Below are 21772 nucleotides of genomic sequence, written 5' to 3'. Positions count from 1 at the left end.
GGCACATATAGCGCGACAGCGACAGAAAGGAAAGTGCAAGAAAGTAAAGAGGACAAGGATCGCGAAACCGCGTCCTTGAAGGTAAAGACATACGTATATATATATTATACGTATACATATATCATCCTCTTTTAGTTATCTTTCTTATTTTAGCATTTATCAGTTCATTGTCCTTTCACGCAAAAATCCCCTACCTTAAGGGGCTGCGGGTCCTCGTACGCATGCAGCGTAGGCAAACAAGAGCTCGAGCCACAGAGGGCGAGCTAGATCCTCCGTTCAACCTGGAGAGCTTAGATAGTTAGCATATGCCGAAATAAACAAGCAACACAAGGCAGCAAGGCCTCCTTGCCGGCAGGAGGCAGATGCAGAAACTCTGCATCCTGCAGACAAGGGTGCCAGAGGCAGGGGCCTCAGCCCTGCTTGGCAAAAGCTGCAGAGGCAGGGAGCAGGAGCTCCCTGTCTGCCAGCACAAAGAAAGGCAGGGGAGGGAGCAGAAGCTCCCTGCCACACCTGCCACAACAAGGCAGGGGGGGACATCCCCTGTCAGAACACGAGACAGGGGCGCAGCCCCCCTGCCGGCAGCAAGAACAAGGCAAGGGGGCAAAGCCCCTTGCCAGAGAACAAAGATGCACACAGGGAAGCAGGGGGGGCTTCGCCCCCTGCTGGCATGATGCAGGAGGCAGGGGGATAGAACCCCCTGCCGAAGAGCAACAGAGGGTGCAGGGGGACTCCGCCCCCTGCAGGGGAAACAACAGGAGAGCAGGGGGCTTCAACCCCTGCTGAGGAAAAACAGAAGGCAGAGGAGGAGCCTCTCCCCCCACCAGAAACAACAAGGGAGCAGGGGGGCTCGCCCCCTGCCAGAAAACAAATGCAGGGGGCCTCGCCCCCTGCAGGCAAACACAAAAAGGAACAGGGGGGGAGGGACCCCCTGTCAACAAAACAAATGGCAGGGGGGACGAAACCCCCTACCAGCACAACAAGGATGGTAGGGGGAAGCGAAGCCCCCTGCCGACAAAGCAAAAGAGGCAGGGGGCCGATCCCCCTACCGAGAAGCAACGGAGGGCAGGGGGAGCTCCCCCCCCCCTACCAGAAAACGATAGGAGTGCAGGGGGGGCTCGCCCCCTACCGGGAAACAAACACAAAGGTAGGGGGGGGGCGCCCCCTACCGAGAACAAAGAAAGAGTGACAGGGGGCGGAACCCCCTGCCAAGAAGGGTCAACGACAGGGGGCTCAACCCCCTGTCGACCATCAGCAAACAGGGAGGCAGGGGGGTTTTAACCCCCTGCCAACAAGTGGTGACGACAGGGGGCTCAGCCCCCCTGTCGATCCACCCTGCACAAAGGAGAAAAAAAGGGGAGGGTTATACCTCCGAAAAATCGCAGCAAACGGGGCCGTCAGAGGCTGGCGTCGACTGAGGTCACCGAACGGAGGGTGGTGGTGTTGCCGAAGTCGGAAGGCTGTCGCCGGCACACGGGGTCCCTGGCACCACCGATGGCCAGACAAGGAGGGGACGGGCGGCGACCACCGACGAGTCGCCGGCACTCGGCGACTGCAGGGAGGAACAACAGAGGGGTGACCGATGGCGACGAACCCTCGCTCGAAGGGTGAGAGGCGAAGAGGTGGTGGCCGTGCTTGCAGGATACCGGCGCTCGGGGGGTCGTCGGCGGCTCCCACGACACAGGGAACGAAAAGGGGGGTTCTGCCGGAGCTAAAAGACCGTCGGTGGCCGACGCAGGGAGCAGAACAAGGGGGATGCTGAGGTTGCCGAGTGTCGAAGGTCGCCGGCGCTCGAAGGCCACTGGGTCGCCGGAACTCAAAGGGGAGGCGAAGAGGGGAGTGCTCGCACCGTCGGGAGGCCGCAGGGAGGATCGTCGGTCGTCAGGGAGGCTGCCGGACGGAGATGCGCACCGGCGTCTCCAGTCACCGGCGGCCGCGGCGCGAGGGGGGGAGATCGGAGCAGATGAGAGAGAGAGGGGGGCGAGGGTTTTGAACCCTCGCCCGAGACGCCTGCGCCTTTTTAAAAGACGCAGGTTCTCGAGAGTTCGAGAACCCGGGTCCGGGTTAAGCTCGGGTCCGGGTCCAGCTCGGATCCGGGTCCGACAAAGCGACCCAGACCCCGACACGTGTCTGACACGTGCAGGGTACGTGTCTGACACGAGTCCGACACGATTTTTTTTTTTTTAACGGGCTTTACATCCTACCTCCCTTAAAAGAATTTCGTCCTCGAAATTTCGTAGGAAGGTGATCTGCCTAGACCGCAGCCTAAGGGAACTAGGTAGATTAGGATGCACGAGCGCACACGAGCTCCCAAACACACAAGCTTTCTGAAGGGATCAGGACAACACATAATGAGTCCCAAAGAAAGGTTCGAAATCAAAAACTTGATCGAACAAAACATATGTGTGAATTCATTATAAACTTGTCTTCGCAAGAGTTCATAGAGAGTCATAAAAGGAGGAGTTTAGCAGAAGGCTATAAGAATGCTTATTCGTTATCTTCAAGGGTGAAGAGACACGACGAGTCATCAAAGAAAACGAGTCTAGTAGAAGACCAAAAGGAAGGTTAAACATTAACTTCTACTAGACGCGATAAGGGATGAAGAGACAAAACGAGACATTGCTCTAGCTTGCGTTCCTTGAACAGGGTCTCTAAATCATCGTCAAGACGTCGTGTGTCACACTCGCAAACTCTAACAAACTCTGTGTCAAGAATAACCACAATCTATACTCTCTCAAGGCCTTGTGCGGCCAACTGCCACCTATCAAGACTCACTTAAGGCGACATAAAAGCTCACCCTTCCAATAGAGGGTCAAAAACATGATTAAAATCTAAAAATCAATACAGATCTAATTCTCACATCTGAGCTGAGCATATAATCATGCTAAAACAGAAAGCCAAATCTATAGATTCACAACTGGCCATACTCATCAATATCAGAAGATCAATACAACTCACCATAGCCTTTCATGGAAATCAAAGTCACACAAGTTCCCCGCCTGAGAAACGTAAGACCTCACAAGGGATTACCGCTCTACATGGTATACCTGGTCTTGGACAGTACACTTCCTCACAGTTCACCGTCTCCGCGGCTACCCGCTCCTGGACAGTGTATATCCTCACAGAGATTCTACCACTCTAGTCGGGTTACCAGATCTTGGTCATACGAACCCTCACAGAAAACCCTTGGGAACCCAATCCTCAACAAATGCCATAAACAAAGAAAATCACTGCGATACACGAATCAGCACAAATGACCGCTCACTGGGTCGACAGCCACTAATAATCGACAAGATCTACGCCGAATCACCTGGTATGGAAAATGTACGACCTCACAAGGAATTACCGCCCTAGATGGTATACTTGGTCTTGGACCATACACTTCCTCACAGTTCACCGTCGTCGCGGCTACCCGGTCTTGGACAGTGCACGTCCTCACAGAAATCTACCACTCTAGTGGGTCACCTGATCTTGGTCATACACCCCCTCGCAGATAATCCATTGGAGATCAGATCCTCAACAGGCGCCATACACAGTGATACATGCATCAAAACAATCGACTGATCAAAATAATTGACCGCACACAGGGTCAGAAGCCACCAAGATGGGCATAAGCATAAATACCAGCAATATGCATCGTATCACTTCTCATGGCAGAACAAATCACAAAATCACACATTCTTCCAACAAGGTTCCACGAACCATAACCAAATATCGAATATAATTATTCATTGCATGCTCTCAACAATTCTTATCACGTGGCATATCAATCACATCACATAGAAGATTTAAACTACGCAACTCATCAATGCCACAAGAAACATTATATCCTCAAATAGGACCTCAAAGCATGCGCAATCAAAGCATAAATTCTATACACAGAAAATACGCAAATAATATATTATGAATCAACTAAACTTCAACTTACGTAATTCCTATGTAATCCAATAAATTCACAAGATTCAAGTTGTATGTGCAAATAAGACAATTCAAATCTTTGCACCATCATATGCATCCACAATTCTTACCTCGAAGCACCTCGCATTCGATCACTTCAACGTGAAACACACGCACATATCTGCAAGACATCCCTAGTCCAATACCCATGATATTCATAAATCATGCTATTCAAGGATGATATAATCACACAATCAATCATAATGTGAAACCCTGCAACACAGTTAGGTAGGCGTGATGTATCATCAAACTACTAATCATTTGTAGTCGTGAGGTGTCATATATCTAAGTGATCTAAACTAATGATTTGTAGGCGTACAAGTCAACCACCTAAAAGTTAATCAGTTGTAGGCGTATCACATCATTCACCTAATAAGCATCACAATCATTAAGATCACAAAGACACCAAAGTCACACGAAATTCCCATTGAAATCTTTGACTTAACAAAAATACGCAACAAAATACACAAAAAGTCTAAAACTAAGACTAACAAAAGTGTCTACTCGACGATTCCTATGTGTTCTGTTGCTACTACTGAGAAGGTTGGGGCGTACTGCCCACTCGCCGAAGGTCATCGACCTTCTTTATGCGACAATCACGGATAAAGTGGCCCACTTTGCCACAATAAAAACAGCAACTAGAGGCTCGGGGACATGCCTGTCCCCGGTGAACACGATCGCATCTCAGACACTTTGGGTTTAACGATCGTTGAGGCTCGTTTTCTTCACTTAGTTTCTGTCTTTTAGCAGGTCGACGCTTGTTGTCAGCACTATCTTCGGCAGACTTTCGATCGCGCCGTTGGTTAAAGTGGCATTCTTCAGCAGAATGCCCCATCTTTCTGCAAAAGTGACAATCGTCGGGGTTCCGAAGGCACATAGGATCGGACAAAACATGAGGGCTGACACATCGCTCTAGATTGGTGTTCTTGCAAACCAACTTATCAACCTTATGATCCAGGTTCTGGACCATCGCTTGGAGCTGCTCAACTGCTCCTGTAAAAACCCCATAAAAAAAAAATCGGCTTGGACCCGGGCCGGGTCGGGTCCGGACCCGACCCGGGCCCCCTTTTATTTTAGGGTTTTCAAAAAAACCCGAGCAGTCGGGCGCCGCAACCCCCCCTTCTCCCCCTTTTGCTTCCGGGCTGGATAGGGAAACCCATCGAGGGTTTCCCCATTCGGGTGCCCCCCTGCGCCTTTAAGAGAGAGGTTGGAGGGCGAGGGGAGTCTCGCCTCCCTCTCGCAGCCCTCGCCCCCCCCCCCCCCTCCGCGCCGGCCTCCTCCTTGCTGCGCACATCGCCGACGCCGGCCCCCGCTCCCAGGTACGCTCAGCCTCCCTCTTCTCTTCTCCTCCCTCTTCTTCTTCCTCACCCCCTCCCTGTCACCTCGCCGGGAGGCCCGCAGGTGGCTCACAGCCACTGCCGCGGCCTCCCACCGCCTCCCTGTGTCACCAGGGCCCCGACAGGTGGCCTACGCGGCCCCTGTCGTCCCCTTCTCCCTCTGCGATTCTCCGGAGTGCCGGCAGGGGACCGGTGGCCCCTGCGGCACCCCTTTTTGCTGCCACCTTGTGGCTTTCGACAGGGGCTGGCCCCCCTGCCGTCCAGTGCTGTCGGCAAGGGTTGGCCCCTTGCCGACCTGTGTTGTCGGCAGGGGTTGGCCCCTGCCGACCTGTGCTTTCGGCAGGGGCTGGGCCCCCCTGCCGTCTAGTGCTGTCGGCAGGGGCTCAGCCCCTGCCACTTCGTGCTGTCGGCAGGGGTTGGCGCATGCCGACCTGTGCTTTCGGTAGGGGCTGGGCCCCCCCTGCCGTCCAGTGATGTCGGCAGGGGCTCAGCCCCTGCCACTTCTTGCTGTCGGCAGGGGTTGGCCCCTGCCGTCTGGTGCTTCCGGCAGGGGCTGGCCCCCTGCCATCCACGTGCTTCCAGCAGGGGTTGGCCCCCCTGCCATCCTTATGCTTCCGGCAGGGGCTAGCCCCCTGCCATCCATTGCTGTCGGCAGGGGCTCAGCCCCTGCCACTTCTTGCTGTCGGCAGGGGCTCAGCCCCTGCCACTTCTTGTTGTCGGCAGGGGCTCAGCCCCTGCCACTTGGTGGCTGTCGGCAGGGGTTGTTCCCCTGCCGCCACGCTATTTGTTTTTTACAGAGGGCTCAGCCCTGTCTCCCCGCGGCTGTCTACAGGCAAGGGCTCGCCCTTGTCGTGTTTCGGTTTTCGGCCAGCAGGGGCACACCCCTGCTGCCTCTCTTTTTCTCCTATAGGAAGGCTTGTTTTTCTACTTCTCGGCATTATAATTAACGTAGCACTGTTGCAGACCTCGCATCGGACCCCCGCTCTGGCTCCGCGGCCCGAGCCTCGTATCATCTACACACGTAGACGCACGCAGCTGCACGACATCCCGAGGTAGGGGAAAGTCGCACGAATAGTGTGTATGAACAAAATAAAATAAGACTTCGGAGATAGAATAATTATTTTTGCATATTTGCGTATCTGAAGAAGTATTGGTTGATCAATGTTTTACTCTTTGTGATTCTTTTGAAATTGCATAATGTAAATTCTTTGGGTAGACTCATTCTAGAAAGAATCAAGTAGTTTACTTGGCATGCTTGTATACGTGTACGATTACTTAACTCATAATTGTCTATTATGCATGCTTATTCCTTTGAAACTGCATACTTAAGATAGACTTTGTGAAGAGACTCAAAACCACTGCAATTGCTATTATAACCGAACCTTAAGGCAGGTACGGTATGAATTTTATGTAAGATCATGAAGGGTATTGGAGTGTGAAATCTATACTTTACTGATTTTGATGTGGTAATATCGGCCTCCACAGGCCAATTGCTCAGAAAAGCAAAACATGTCATGTAGGAACCAAAAGAATCATAAACCATTATGTTGCCCTCTCATCGTAGTTGTACCTCTAGGAAGGTACGATCGTACTTTTGGACAAGTACGTCCCATGTGGGTTACGATGGTGGGATAATGAGGTTGTGGCAACCTCGATGAGTGCAATTAGCAAAATGCTGAGATTACATAAAAAGGGTGACCATTCGCCTTCACAGGCAAGATGCTCGAGTGGGTCTAATGGACCAGAGCATGTAGGATGGAGCGGCGGTTAAGAAACCCCCGTCGTACCCATCCGATCTTCACGGTTCATCAAGGAAGAGGATGGATGGTACAAAGACTCCGATGGACAGGTTGTTAACAACCACCCCACGGACAAAAGACTCGGTTCTCCCCAGTCATCAGAGTTAGGAGAATTGGGATTACCATAAATTATCCTAGGTGGTAATTCCCAGGCACTTCTGCAGAAGTTGGATGCATCCATGGGCCACGAATGCCTTTGGGGATTTACTCTCTTGGTCACTGACCGTCCCCTTAGGAGCGGACTCAGTCAGCCATCCGGGTTAATGAAAACACCTGGCATAATAAACCCCCGGATCGGTCTCGGCTGTTTCTACGTTTCGCGTCTGTGCGTACCCACAAGCCAGTTAATATCAGAACTTAAAGAATATATTCGTGAATAGTTGTAGATGACTAAGACTTACACTGCGTCAACTAACAACTCTTTGCACTTATTACATCTGTTAGAATAGACTACAGTTGCTTTAATTGCTTAAATATCATAACTGCTTATCTCATGAATGTCCTGTTTTATTTTCATTCTACTTATCTGTTCGTGCACCTACTGGTTTGTTATGAAACTGACCCATTTCATGGGCAGGTGAGGAGTAGGACTTCACTGGCGGCCGATGGCGTGGTGCAACGTGGATCAAGATTCATCTTCTTTCTGCTGGCGGCTTGTCTCTGGGACTTTTTGGAGTTTTCTTACATTTATTGAACTTTGGAATAAAATGCTCATTTTGTAATAAACTGCATATTTTAATTGATTGCCTTATTTCTTAAATTCCTTTAAGTTGTTGTACATGTAAATGATGGTTTTTCAGCTAACGTACCCAGAATTGTTGACTTGTGTTCCTTTCTAAATGTCTTCCGCTGTCATTTTTAAAAGTTAAAACTTTAAATCTTTGAAAGGTTTTTCGATAAAGTTTTCGAAATCACAAGTCGAAATTTTGGGGCGTTACAACTTGGTATCAGAGCCAGGTTCCCTTGTTGGGAATGCACCAACCGCCACCTATGAAAAATTTCTGAAGTTGGACCCTCCTACTTTCTCTGGCAAGGTTGATCCTGACTTGGCGGAGAGTTGGGTTAAAGAGGTGGAACGGGTGTTCAAAGTGTTGTCCGTTCCTGATGATAAGAAGACAATGTTCGGGTCCTTTCGTTTGAAGGACGACGCTCGCGAATGGTGGGACACTACGCGGGAGGTGCAGTTTCTGGGTGCTGAAGTGATTCTGTGGGAGGCCTTCCGAAGGGTTTTTCTCAGAAACTATTTCCCTCCTCATGCGAGGGAAAAGAAGAAGGTGGAATTTCTGGAACTGTGCCAAGGAAGCTTAAGTTTGAACGAATATATCGCCAAATTTCAACGGTTGGAGCGCTATTGTTCTCACCTATTCGAGGATGATCATGAGCGGGCCGGGAAGTTTATTCGCGGACTGAAGGAAGGACTCAGGCATAGGGTTCTCACCAGTATGCCCGCGACTTTTTCTGCAGCAGTAGCAGCAGCCACCCTACTGAACGAGGATTGGGAGCGTTCAAAAAGTGTGCAAGCCAAGAAGTCAACCGCGTCAGGTGGTGAGCAGAAGAAGACCTTTTCCGGCGGCACAGGGCAACGACCACCTTTTCCAGTGAAGACTGAAGGAGGGAAGAAACAGTTTCCTCCAGCAAAGCGCTAACGACAGCAGGGCAACCCACCGTCCAGGCAGCCGTCTAGTGATAACTGCCCCAGGTGCAAGAGGCCTCATGTGGGATAATCTTGTCCGCGGGACACCGGCGGATGCCTGTACTGTGGCAAGATGGGCCATTTCATACGCAACTGCCGGAAGAAAGCAGCAGATGACCTCAAGCGAACCGGCAACGTATCTCAGCCTCCTCGACCACCTCATCAGCAGCAACAGCGAGCACAACCAAGCAGTGGCAGAGAGCCGGGTCGAGTTTATGCAGCCACGGTCGATCAATTGACCAAAGGGGATCTCGTTCAAGGTACCATTCTTGTTGCTGATCAAGCAGCTTTTGCACTCTTTGATTGTGGTGCTACACACTCGTTTGTGTCAGAAAAATTCGTAAAACAATTGCATATAACGGTAAAAACGCTTGATAATGCTTTAGACGTGTATAACCCCGTTGGGAAGAACACTATTTGCACCACTTTCATACCTGAATTGGACGTAGTTGTGGCAGAGCGGCACTTGCCTGCTTGTGCTATCCTGCTGAAGATGACCGAATTTGACGTCATCCTAGGCATGGATTGGCTGCACAAGTATCATGCCAAGATCTTTTGCCGTGAGGGCAAGATCGTTTTGTCACCTCCAGGCTCTTCGAGAGTAGAATTCAGAATTCCCAGACCCGTTCGAGCAAGCCGGATGATCTCGGCGCTTAAGGCGCAGAACTTTTTGCGGAAGGGATGCACTGCCTTTTTGGTTAGTGTTATCCAGTCAGATCCAATGCCTATTCCCATCGGTGAGCTGGATGTTGTTCGCGATTATCCCGACGTTTTTCCTAAAGAGCTGTCGAGACTTCCCCCGTCTCGTGAGGTGGAATTAAATATTGAATTGCTACCAGGTACGACACCAATCTCCAAAGCACCCTACAGAATGGCGCCAGCTGAGCTTGAGGAGCTGAAGAAGCAGTTGCAGGAGTTGTTGGATCAGGGATTCATTCGCCCCAGCGTTTCTCCTTGGGGAGCTCCTGTGCTCTTCGTGAAGAAGGACGGGACCTTGCGGTTGTGCATCGACTATCGAATGCTCAACCAGGCCACAATAAAAAACAAGTACCCTTTGCCGCGTATCGAAGACTTGTTCGATCAGTTGCAGAAGGCCAAGGTTTTCTCAAAAATCGATCTTAGGTCTGGATACCATCAGCTCAGAATTAGGAATGAGGATATTCCTAAGACGGCCTTTCGGACGAGATACAGACATTACGAGTTCACAGTCATGCCGTTCGGACTAACCAATGCCCCCGCAGCTTTTATGGACTTAATGAATAGGGTGTTCAAGCCATTTTTGGACACCTTCGTGATCGTGTTGATCGACGACATCTTGGTGTACTCAGAAAATCGAGAGCAACATCGGGAGCACCTAAAAATTGTGTTGGAAACCTTGCGAAAAGAACGTTTGTATGCCAAGTTCTCTAAATGTGAATTCTGGCTCGAAGAAGTTATGTTTTTGGGACACGTTATTTCTAAGGAAGGAGTGTCCGTGGACCCTGCGAAGGTTGAGGCTGTGCTTAGTTGGCATCAACCAAAGAACGCGCGTGATATCAGAAGTTTCCTTGGACTAGCGGGTTACTACAGAAGATTCATTCAGGATTTTTCTAAAATTGCGTTACCCCTGACAAAGTTACTGAAGAAAGAGGCTAAATTCTTATGGGACGAGAAGTGCGAGGCGAGTTTTCAATTATTGAAGGAGCGACTTACCAGTGCTCCTATTTTGACCTTACCTTCTGGTAAAGGCGGATTCGTGATTTATACCGATGCCTCTGGGTCAGGCCTAGGGGCTGTGCGGATGCAGAATGGGAAAGTGATCGCGTACGCTTCTCGACAACTTAAAATTCACGAGAAGAACTACCCAACTCACGATTTAAAGTTAGCTGCAGTGGTGTTCGCACTGAAGATATGGAGACATTACTTGTATGGGGAGCAATTTGAGGCATTCACCGATCATAAGAGCCTTAAGTATCTATTTTCGCAGAAAGAATTGAACATGAGACAACGGCGTTGGCTTGAATTCCTCAAGGATTACGACTTCACCCTCTCCTACCACCCAGGAAAGGCGAACGTCGTGGCTGACGCTCTCAGCCGCAAAGCACCGGAAATTTCGATAAATGCTTTATTTGCTGGATGGAGGTTGGTCGAAGACCTAGCCTCATGGGAACCTTTCGCGATCACTCAAGGTTCAATCGGCTTATCTCACCTTGTTGCTCAACCTGAGCTGCTTGCGAGGATCATCAATGGGCAGAAAGCTGATGCACGCTACGAAAAGTTGAAGGCTCAAGCGATATTGGCAGAGACACCTTTACGTCTGAAGGAGGATGGAAGTATATGGTTGAAGGAGCGCCTCTGGGTTCCCGACGACCCGGTTCTTCGAGATGAAATTCTTGCGGAAGCCCACAAGTCTAGGTACACAATTCACCCAGGTAGCACGAAGATGTTCAAGGACCTACAACGCAGTTATTGGTGGAACGGTATGAAGCTAGACGTGGCTGAGTATGTCTCGAAGTGTTTAACGTGTCAGCAAATCAAGATCGAGCACCAGAGACCCGGTGGGGTCATGCAGCAGATAGAGATTCCTCTATGGAAGTGGGAAGATGTTACCATGGACTTCATAGTCGGTCTTCCGAGGACGCGGAGGAAGCATGACGCGATTTGGGTGATCGTCGATAGACTCACCAAGTCAGCCCACTTCCTACCTATCTGTCTCAACCAATCATTGGATAGTCTCGCCGATCTCTATGTTAGAGAGATTGTGAGATTGCACGGTGTTCCAGTCTCGATTATCTCCGATCGTGATCCTAGATTCACTTCAAGGTTTTGGGGACAACTTCAGTTGGCGTTGGGCACAAAGTTAAAGTTTAGTACTGCGTTTCACCCTCAGACGGACAGGCAGTCGGAGCGTACGATTCAAACCTTGGAAGACATGCTTCGAGCCTGTATGATGGACTGGAAGGGAGAGTGGGATTCCCACATCAGTTTGGCGGAGTTCGCGTATAACAACAGCTATCATGCGAGCATCGGGATGGCCCCATACGAAGCTTTGTATGGGAGGCCATGTCGTTCACTTGTTTACTGGGACGAGGTTGGCGAACGAAGTTTGGAGGCACCTATAGTTTTGCAACACTATACTCAACAAGTGCAGATGATTCGAGAACGACTCCGTACCGCTCAGAGTCGGTAGAAAAACTATGCAGATAGACGCCGACGAGAGCTTACCTTCGATATTGGCGAGATGGTTTTTGTTAAGGTATCTCCGACGAAGAGCGTATTTCGGTTCGGGAAAAAGGGAAAGCTGAGTCCTAGATACGTCGAACCGTTCGAAATCCTGGAGCGGATTGGAGAAGCAGCTTATCGCGTGGCGTTACCTCCGCAGTATGCTCAGATCCATAATTTTTTTCACGTATCCATGTTGAGGAAGTATGCTCACGATCCATCGCATATAATTCATTATAATGATGTGGACATTAGAGGGGACTTGACGTTCGAAAAAAGACCAGTGGAGATCGTCGACCGTCGTGACCAAGTGCTAAGATCAAAAACTATTTCCTTTGTAAAGGTACGGTGGCAACATCATGGAATTGACGAATGTACTTGGGAACCTGAGAGCGATATTAGGGAAAAATATCCTCACCTGTATTTTGATTCTTCAAGGTAATAAATATTTCGCGGACGACATTCTTTTAAGAGGGGTAGGATGTAAAAACCCCATAAAAAATAAAAAAAATAAAATAAAATCGGTTTGGACCCGGGCCGGGTCGGGTCCGGACCCGACCCGGGCCCCCTTTTATTTTAGGGTTTTCAAAAAAACCCGAGCAGTCGGGCGCCGCAACCCCCCCTTCTCCCCCTTTTGCTTCCGGGCTGGATAGGGAAACCCATCGAGGGTTTCCCCATTCGGGTGCCCCCCTGCGCCTTTAAGAGAGAGGTTGGAGGGCGAGGGGAGTCTCGCCTCCCTCTCGCAGCCCTCGCCCCCCCCCCCCCCCTCCGCGCCGGCCTCCTCCTTGTTGCGCACATCGCCGACGCCGGCCCCCGCTCCCAGGTACGATCAGCCTCCCTCTTCTCTTCTCCTCCCTCTTCTTCTTCCTCACCCCCTCCCTGTCACCTCGCCGGGAGGCCGGCAGGCGGCTCACAGCCACTGCCGCGGCCTCCCACCGCCTCCCTGTGTCACCAGGGCCCCGATAGGTGGCCTACGCGGCCCCTGTCGTCCCCTTCTCCCTCTGCGATTCTCCGGAGTGCCGGCAGGGGACTGGTGGCCCCTGCGACACCCCTTTTTGCTGCCACCTTGTGGCTTTCGGCAGGGGCTGGCCCCCCTGCCGTCCAGTGCTCTCGGCAAAGCTTGGCCCCTTGCCGACCTGTGTTGTCGGCAGGGGCTCAGCCCCTGCCATTTCGTGCTGTCGGCAGGGGTGGCCCCTTGCCGACCTGTGTTGTCGGCAGGGGCTCAGCACCTGCCACTTCGTGCTGTCGGCAGGGGTTGGCCCCTGCCGACCTGTGCTTTCGGCAGGGGCTGGGGCCACCTGCCGTCTAGTGCTGTCGGCAGGGGTGGCCCCTTGCCGACCTGTGTTGTCAGCAGGGGCTCAGCCCCTGCCACTTCGTGCTGTCGGCAGGGGTTGGCCCCTGCCGACCTGTGGTTTCGGCAGGGGCTGGCCCCCACCTGCCGTCCAGTGCTGTCGGCAGGGGCTCAGCCCCTGCCACTTCTCGCTGTCGGCAGGGGTTGGCCCCTGCCGTCTGGTGCTTCCGGCAGGGGCTGGCCCCCTGCCATCCATGTGCTTCCGGCAGGGGTTGCCCCCTGCCATCCTTATGCTTCCGGCAGGGGCTGGCCCCCTGCTATCCATTGCTGTCGGCAGGGGCTCAGCCCCTGCCACTGTGTGCTGTTGGCAGGGGCTGAGCCCCTGCCACTTCTTGCTGTCGGCAGGGGCTCAGCCCCTGCCACTTGGTGGCTGTCGGCAGGGGTTGTTCCCCTGCCGCCACGCTATTTGTTTTTGACAGAGGGCTCAGCCCTGTCTCCCCGCAGCTGTCTGCAGGCAAGGGCTCGCCCTTGTCGTGTTTCGGTTTTCGGCCAGCAGGGGCACACCCCTGGTGCCTCTCTTTTTCTCCTATAGGCAGGCTTGTTTTTCTACTTCTCCGCATTATAATAATCGTAGCACTGTTGCAGACCTCGAATCGGACCCCCGTTCTGGCTCCGCGGCCCGAGCCTCGTATCATCTACACGCGTAGAAGCACGCAGTTGCACGACATCCCGAGGTAGGGGAAAGTCGCACGAATAGTGTGTATGAACAAAATAAAATAAGACTTCTGAGATAGAATAATTATTTTTGCATATTTGCGTATCTGAAGAAGTACTGGTTGATCAATGTTTTACTCTTTGTGATTCTTTTGAAATTGCATAATGTAAATTCTTTGGGTAGACTCATTCTAGAAAGAATCAAGTAGTTTACTTGGCATGCTTGTATACGTGTACGATTACTTAACTCATAATTGTCTATTATGCATGTTTATTCCTTTGAAATTGCATACTTAAGATAGACTTTGTGAAGAGACTCAAAACCACTGCAATTGCTATTATAACCGAACCTTAAGGCAGGTACGGTATGAATTTTATGTAAGATCATGAAGGGTATTGGAGTGTGAAATTTATACTTTACTGATTTTGATGTGGTAATATCGGCCTCCACAGGCCAATTGCTCAGAAAAGCAAAACATGTCATGTAGGAACCAAAAGAATCATAAACCATTATGTTGCCCTCTCATCGTAGTTGTACCTCTAGGAAGGTACGATCGTACTTTTGGACAAGTACGTCCCATGTGTGTTACGATGGTGGGATAATGAGGTTGTGGCAACCTCGATGAGTGCAATTAGCAAAATGCTGAGATTACATAAAAAGGGTGACCATTCGCCTTCACAGGCAAGATGCTCGAGTGGGTCTAATGGACCAGAGCATGTAGGATGGGGCGGCGGTTAAGAAACCCCCGTCGTACCCATCCGATCTTCACGGTTCATCAAGGAAGAGGATGGATGGTACAAAGACTCCGATGGACAGGTTGTTAACAACCACCCCACGGACAAAAGACTCGGTTCTCCCCAGTTATCGGAGTTAGGAGAATTGGGATTACCATAAATTATCCTAGGTGGTAATTCCCAGGCACTTCTGCAGAAGTTGGATGCATCCATGGGCCACGAATGCCTTTGGGGATTTACTCTCTTGGTCACTGACCGTCCCCTTAGGAGCGGACTCAGTCAGCCATCCGGGTTAATGAAAACACCTGGCATAATAAACCCCCAGATCGGTCTCGGCTGTTTCTACGTTTCGCGTCTCTGCGTACCCACAAGCCAGTTAATATCAGAACTTAAAGAATATATTCGTGAATAGTTGTAGATGACTAAGACTTACACTGCGTCAACTAACAACTCTTTGCACTTATTACATCTGTTAGAATAGACTACAGTTGCTTTAATTGCTTAAATATCATAACTGCTTATCTCATGAATGTCCTGTTTTATTTTCATTCTACTTATATGTTCGTGCACCTACTGGTTTGTTATGAAACTGACCCATTTCATGGGCAGGTGAGGAGTAGGACTTCAATGGCGGCCGATGGCGTGGTGCAACGTGGATCAAGATTCATCTTCTTTCTGCTGGCGGCTTGGCTCTGGGACTTTTTGGAGTTTTCTTACATTTATTGAACTTTGGAATAAAATGCTCATTTTGTAATAAACTGCATATTTTAATTGATTGCCTTATTTCTTAAATTCCTTTAAGTTGTTGTACATGTAAATGATGGTTTTTCAGCTAACGTACCCAGAATTGTTGACTTGTGTTCCTTTCTAAATGTCTTCCGCTGTCATTTTTAAAAGTTAAAACTTTAAATCTTTGAAAGGTTTTTCGATAAAGTTTTCGAAATCACAAGTCGAAATTTTGGGGCGTTACAGCTCCGGTCAATGCGTATATAGATTTGATCAGTTTATTGAATGACATCTAAGCAAAAACACATTCTTTAATTAAAATAACTACAAAACAATTTAACAGAAATAGATACTCACAGTGTGATGTAGATGGCGGATGATCAAGGATTACCACTTTCCCAGTTGCTCTAATACCAAAAGTTGTAACGCCCCAAAATCGTGGACTTGAAACCTTTTATGAAAAGGTTGAAAGCTTTGAAATCAATCATTTTTCAGAGTTTAAAACAGGAGTTCAGCGGAAGATCAGGTTCGAAACAACAAGTCCCTAGACCTTGGGCACATTACAATCAAAAAGCAGATTCCCCCTTACAAACCGATTTGCAGTTCAAAAATATATTTTATTGAAATGAAAAGAAGAACCACATTTTGGTAATACAGTTTTAGAAATGCAGAGTTATAATCAAAAGAGATGCTTTCAAAGAAACCTTATACCGCATCTATCAAAAGTATCCCCAGGAGCGCAACGTCAGGAAAGGGCATTGCCTTGAATGCATCGCGTCATCATGCCATCGCAAGCTGTCTCAACCTGTTCACCTCCTGCCCATTAAAATGGGTCAGTCACACAACAGACTAGTAGGGGTGCAAAGGACAAGAAAGAGCAGAAGCTGTAATAAGTAAGATAAACGCTAGCTCAAGCAGAAACAAGCAAGACTAGCAGATCTAACCAAATGTGTTGTGGAGTAAGCAAAGCTCTAGTAAAGCAAACAGCTACGTAAAAGAGCAGGAAGGATCAGAGTGCTGAACAGATAACTATAGCAATCTCATAAATATAATAGGTGAAGAGTAACTAACTCTATCCACCAGCCAAGCAAAAGCATTTGCATAAGAAAGGTATTCATAACAACATTCGTAATAAATACAAGTACCATTATATGGTTCAGCCTATCGGCCAGCAGCTACATTAATTGTGAGGCACAAGCTATTGCATCACAAGCAATTTGTAAGCTACACAGGATAAGCAATCAACTAGTATGAGAAGCTAGTTATCACCAAGCAAAGAACTGCGTAAGCAGTATAACCAACAAGGGTAACGCCTCGACAGGCGTACCTAGCTCAACGAGTAGAATACCTAACTACCGAGCTAACAAGCACAAAGAAAGGCAGGAGGGGGACACAAAGAAAGGCAGGGGAGGGAGCAGAAGCTCCCTGCCACACCTGCCACAACAAGGCAGGAGGGGGACACCCCCTGTCAGAACACGAGACAGGGGCGCAGCCCCCCTGCCGGCAGCAAGAACAAGGCAAGGGGGCAAAGCCCCTTGCCAGAGAACAAAGATGCACACAGGGAAGCAGGGGGGGCTTCGCCCCCTGCTGGCATGATGCAGGAGGCAGGGGGACAGAACCCCTTGCCGAAGAGCAACAGAGGGTGCAGGGGGACTCCGCCCCCTGCAGGGGAAACAACAGGAGAGCAGGGGGCTTCAACCCCTGCTGAGGAAAAACAGAAGGCAGGGGAGGAGCCTCTCCCCCCACCAGAAACAACAAGGGAGCAGGGGGGCTCGCCCCCTGCCAGAAAACAAATGCAGGGGGCCTCGCCCCCTGCAGGCAAACACAAAAAGGAACAGGGGGGGAGGGACCCCCTGTCAACAAAACAAATGGCAGGGGGGACGGAACCCCCTACCAGCACAACAAGGATGGCAGGGGGAAGCGGAGCCCCCTGCCGACAAAGCAAAAGAGGCAGGGTGGCGATCCCCCTACCGAGAAGCAACGAAGGGCAGGGGGAGCTCCCCCCCCCTACCAGAAAACGATAGGAGTGCAGGGGGGGCTCGCCCCCTACCGGGAAACAAACACAAAGGTAGGGGGGGGCGCCCCCTACCGAGAACAAAGAAAGAGTGACAGGGGGCGGAACCCCCTGCCAAGAAGGGTCAACGACAGGGGGCTCAACCCCCTGTCGACCATCAGCAAACAGGGAGGCAGGGGGTTTTAACCCCCTGCCAACAAGTGGTGACGACAGGGGGCTCAGCCCCCCTGTCGATCCACCCTGCACAAAGGAGAAAAAAAGGGGAGGGTTATACCTCCGAAAAATCGCAGCAAACGGGGCCGTCGGAGGCTGGCGTCGACTGAGGTCACCGAACGGAGGGTGGTGGTGTTGCCAAAGTTGGAAGGCTGTCGTCGGCACACGGGGTCCCTGGCACCACCGATGGCCAGACAAGAAGGGGACGGGCGGCGACCGACGGCGAGTCGCCCGCACTCGGCGACTGCAGGGAGGAACAGCAGAGGGGTGACCGATGGCGACGAACCCTCGCTCGAAGGGTGAGAGGCGAAGAGGTGGTGGTCGTGCTTGCAGGATACCGGCGCTCGGGGGGTCGTCGGCGGCTCCCACGACACAGGGAACGAAAAGGGGGGTTCTGCCGGAGCTAAAAGGTCGTCGGTGGCCGGCGCAGGGAGCAGAACAAGGGGGATGCTGAGGCTGCCGACTGTCGAAGGTCGCCGGCGCTCGAAGGCCACTGGGTCGCCGGAACTCAAAGGGGAGGCGAAGAGGGGAGTGCTCGCACCGTCGGGAGGCCGCAGGGAGCATCGTCGGTCGTCAGGGAGGCTGCCGGACGGAGATGCGCACCGGCGTCTCCAGTCACCGGCGGCCACGGCGTGGGGGGGGGGAGATCGGAGCAGATGAGAGAGAGAGGGGGGGGCGAGGGTTTTGAACCCTCGCCCGAGACGCCTGCGTCTTTTTAAAAGACGCAGGTTCTTGAGAGTTCGAGAACCCGGGTCCGGGTTAAGCTCGGGTCCGGGTCCAGCTCGGATCCGGGTCCGACAAAGCGACCCAGACCCCGACACGTGTCTGACACGTGCAGGGCACGTGTCTGACACGAGTCCGACACGATTTTTTTTTTTTTAACGGGCTTTACAAAAAGTCTTGTTCCCAACTGCATCCTCTTGACTGCTCCATCAGGGGATCCTTGCTTGATCCAGGTGAACTGGCAACCTTGGAAACACAGAGTAAGTTTTAACTTCGACCCCTTACACTTACATATTTTGAGATTCTCCCATCAATTGCAAGCCACAAGATGGGGATTATAGGCTTCAACCTTTCTGCTACATCTGAGACACAAGAGTCTCTTCTCGAAATTAGCGAAGAAACAATCCACACCATCAGTCTCTTGGAGGATACAAGAAGACTGAACTTTCTTGACAAGGTTTATAAGTCTTTTCTCCTTTGGTCTTAGCAAGTACCAACCTGATGGGCAATGAGATCCCTTATTCTGTCCTGAGATCTCATCATAAATTCTATTAAAAATGGGATCATGACCTTCAAAGAAAGAGACACATGATCCAGGCATTTTTTGATAACAAGAATAAAATCCCCAGCTAAAAAATGAATGAATTCGCTATTTCAAATGGTTTGTTGATATACAGTACATCAGAATAACACAGTTAACTCTTAGGAAATTCTATGTTCCAAACAAAAGAAACTTGTATCGTCATATGTATTCTTTATACCACACATCAATGTTTGATAGAGTTTAATTTATTTATTAAATTAATACATAAAAGCTGACCAGGTTATAGCTAGATTAAAATACGATATACATTTGGCAACCATTTACAGACCAAATCCACATCCATATCAACTCAGGTACTACACATCTAACCAGGCATATCTTTTGCATATTATCAGCAAATATATTTATTAATGAACAAACTTCACTAGGACATGATAACTCAAATAGTAAATAAGACTAACAAATGAAGTAGGTGAGAAACTTTGAGAAAAGAAAGCACAACAGTGTGAAATGGGAAATTTACTCATACAAGATGTGCAGCTTAATAAGCATGAGGAATACATGATCAATGAAAAGTATTTCTCCATATCTTGCATGCATTCGACAATTTAATTTAAATTTATTCAGATGTGATTTTTGAATTTAAGATCAAAGTACTAATGATATGTAATTTTTGTTTGCAATGTTGCATGGATGCACCATTTCTACACCCATATTGTCCTCTTTAATGCTACTTGTATTGGGAAACTTCGCCAAAATGGTTATATCCCCATATCTACTGCATATAGATGTGATATTGTTCACACATAAATAGAGTCAATTAATTGGAGCTGGAAGTCCCATCAATTATAATAAATTAAAGCTCTGTCCTCAGACATACCAGAAATTGGACCAATTGATGTAGTGAAAAAATATACTTCACCAGCTTGTTAATATGTCAAAGCAAAGGGACTTCAAAAATTACATGAATACAAACAGTGCAATTCATGAAAACAAAATCAGAATCAACAAGAGGAAGTAAAAAGACGTATGCACATGATAAAAGAACAAACACTTGGGTGGGAATGATAAATTTTAAATACATAAAGAAAATCACTCACAGTGCCATTCCACTCTGCATGATAAACCTCTCCATAAGAACCTGAATGCACAGGAAATCGCATTAACTGTAGTCAAATAAACAAGTCACGCTATAAGCAGAATCAAGAGGAAGCAACGCAATTTTGTAAAGCCAGTGAAATCAATTTGTAGAATGCAGTGACACTTATGAAGAGATGGCAAATATAAAGTAAAAGCAACAGAAGACAGTTGCACAGACACAGTCTTCCCCTAGGTTACATTTCCAAAACGTGGGCAAAGATGGGTAATGCATTGGGTACTCAAAGGCTTGGCTCTTATGTAAATCTATGCCACATCAGGTGCATCTAAAACTAGAAAAGCTTTAGAAATCAAAGAGATCAAAAAAGACCTAAGAGAATCATAGTAAAGATGGTTTGGAAACTACATGGGCAATGGCACTACAAGATTATCATAGTAAAAATAATTTGGAAACTCGAGGGGGGAAACTTGTGGCATCACATGCTTATCATAATTTAGAAAAAAATCCTTGCTACAAAAGGAAACTTTTGCCAACCATGGGGATAAACAGACCCTCATTGTCAATATGTCTGTTCCCCTATATACATAACAGTAGAGTTATAGCCATATGGGATTCAGACACTAGACCATCAGCTAAGATGAAGCAACCTTAAAACTCCAACCATAACCATAACTCCAATGAAAGGAAATAAACCAATTTAAAGAGCATTCATAAAAAGTTTTAGGTCCCAACAATCTAAAGACATACAAGACTAAAGGTTTTGAGAGCAGAGGTTACATGAACACAATATCAAATAACACCAAGACTGGGTCAACACAAAAGCACATACACGTAGGCCACTCAAAGGGCCAAGAGCACACTTAAAAATATAGGATTTTGTATAACAAAATGCTTGATAAAGCAATAACTTTTAACTTTACAAGAAGGTGAATACCCCTATTTATACACATCAAAGGATCCATAGAGCCCTTGGGACACTCCCCAATAGCTAAAAATAGAATCATTGGGGAGGCGACTCTGTGGCTTTTACCACAATGTCCTCGACATTAAACTAAATTCCTAGTTTGTACAAAAAAATAAATAAAAGATTGTTGTGCCCCTAATGGACACAACCTATTAAAAGACTATGAAAAGACAAAATTACCCCTAATGGATATTTACCTATTACAATGTATTATATATATATAAATATATATGCATATCTTAACACCCTCCCTCAAACTCACGGTGCCACAACCGAGAGTTTGCCAAAGAGGAATTGAAATCATGGTGACAGAAGTGCTTTGGGGAAGAAGTCTGTCAATTGATACTCGGATGGTACATATGGCAGTGTAATGGTCTTCTTCAAGAATTTTTCTGACATAATGGCAATCCATTTCGATGTGTTTAGTACACTCATGAAACGTGTGATTGCCTGTGATGTAAACTACACTTTTGTTGTCACGACATAACCATGAGGGTTCTGCTACGTGAACTCCAAAGTCTTCTAATAATTGTTTCAACCATATCAACTCAGAAGCAGTGGTTGTTATTACTCAATATTATGCTTATGTAGAAGACAATGACACTGCATTTTCACGATATCAATGAATCACCTAAAAAAACACAAAAACCCGCAGTTGAACGACGATCATTCACATCTCCTCCCCAATCAAAGTATAAATATGCAATAACTTCTAACAGGGAGGAGGATGACAAAACAAACAATAACTAATAGTATTTTTTATGT

At 48.7% G+C, this 21772-nt stretch overlaps 1 protein-coding gene across 1 annotated transcript in view; it reads right to left on the bottom strand.

Moving 5' to 3' along the window:
* LOC149815054 (serine/threonine-protein kinase EDR1-like) overlaps window positions 1-21772 on the bottom strand; it is a 133651-nt gene that overhangs the window by 34436 nt on the left and 77443 nt on the right. The window contains exon 6 of the mRNA XM_089988684.1: window positions 20045-20085. Within this exon, the coding sequence (XP_089844810.1) occupies window positions 20045-20085 (41 nt within the window). The remainder of the gene's footprint in view (window positions 1-20044; window positions 20086-21772) is intronic.

This window comes from Nuphar pumila, chromosome 15 (genome assembly GCF_984573655.1).
Source record: "Nuphar pumila chromosome 15, dmNupPumi1.hap1.1, whole genome shotgun sequence".
NCBI classification, from domain to species: domain Eukaryota; kingdom Viridiplantae; phylum Streptophyta; class Magnoliopsida; order Nymphaeales; family Nymphaeaceae; genus Nuphar; species Nuphar pumila.
The sequence above is the reverse complement of the archived record's forward strand: the minus strand, read 5'-3'. Positions and strand labels throughout refer to the sequence as shown.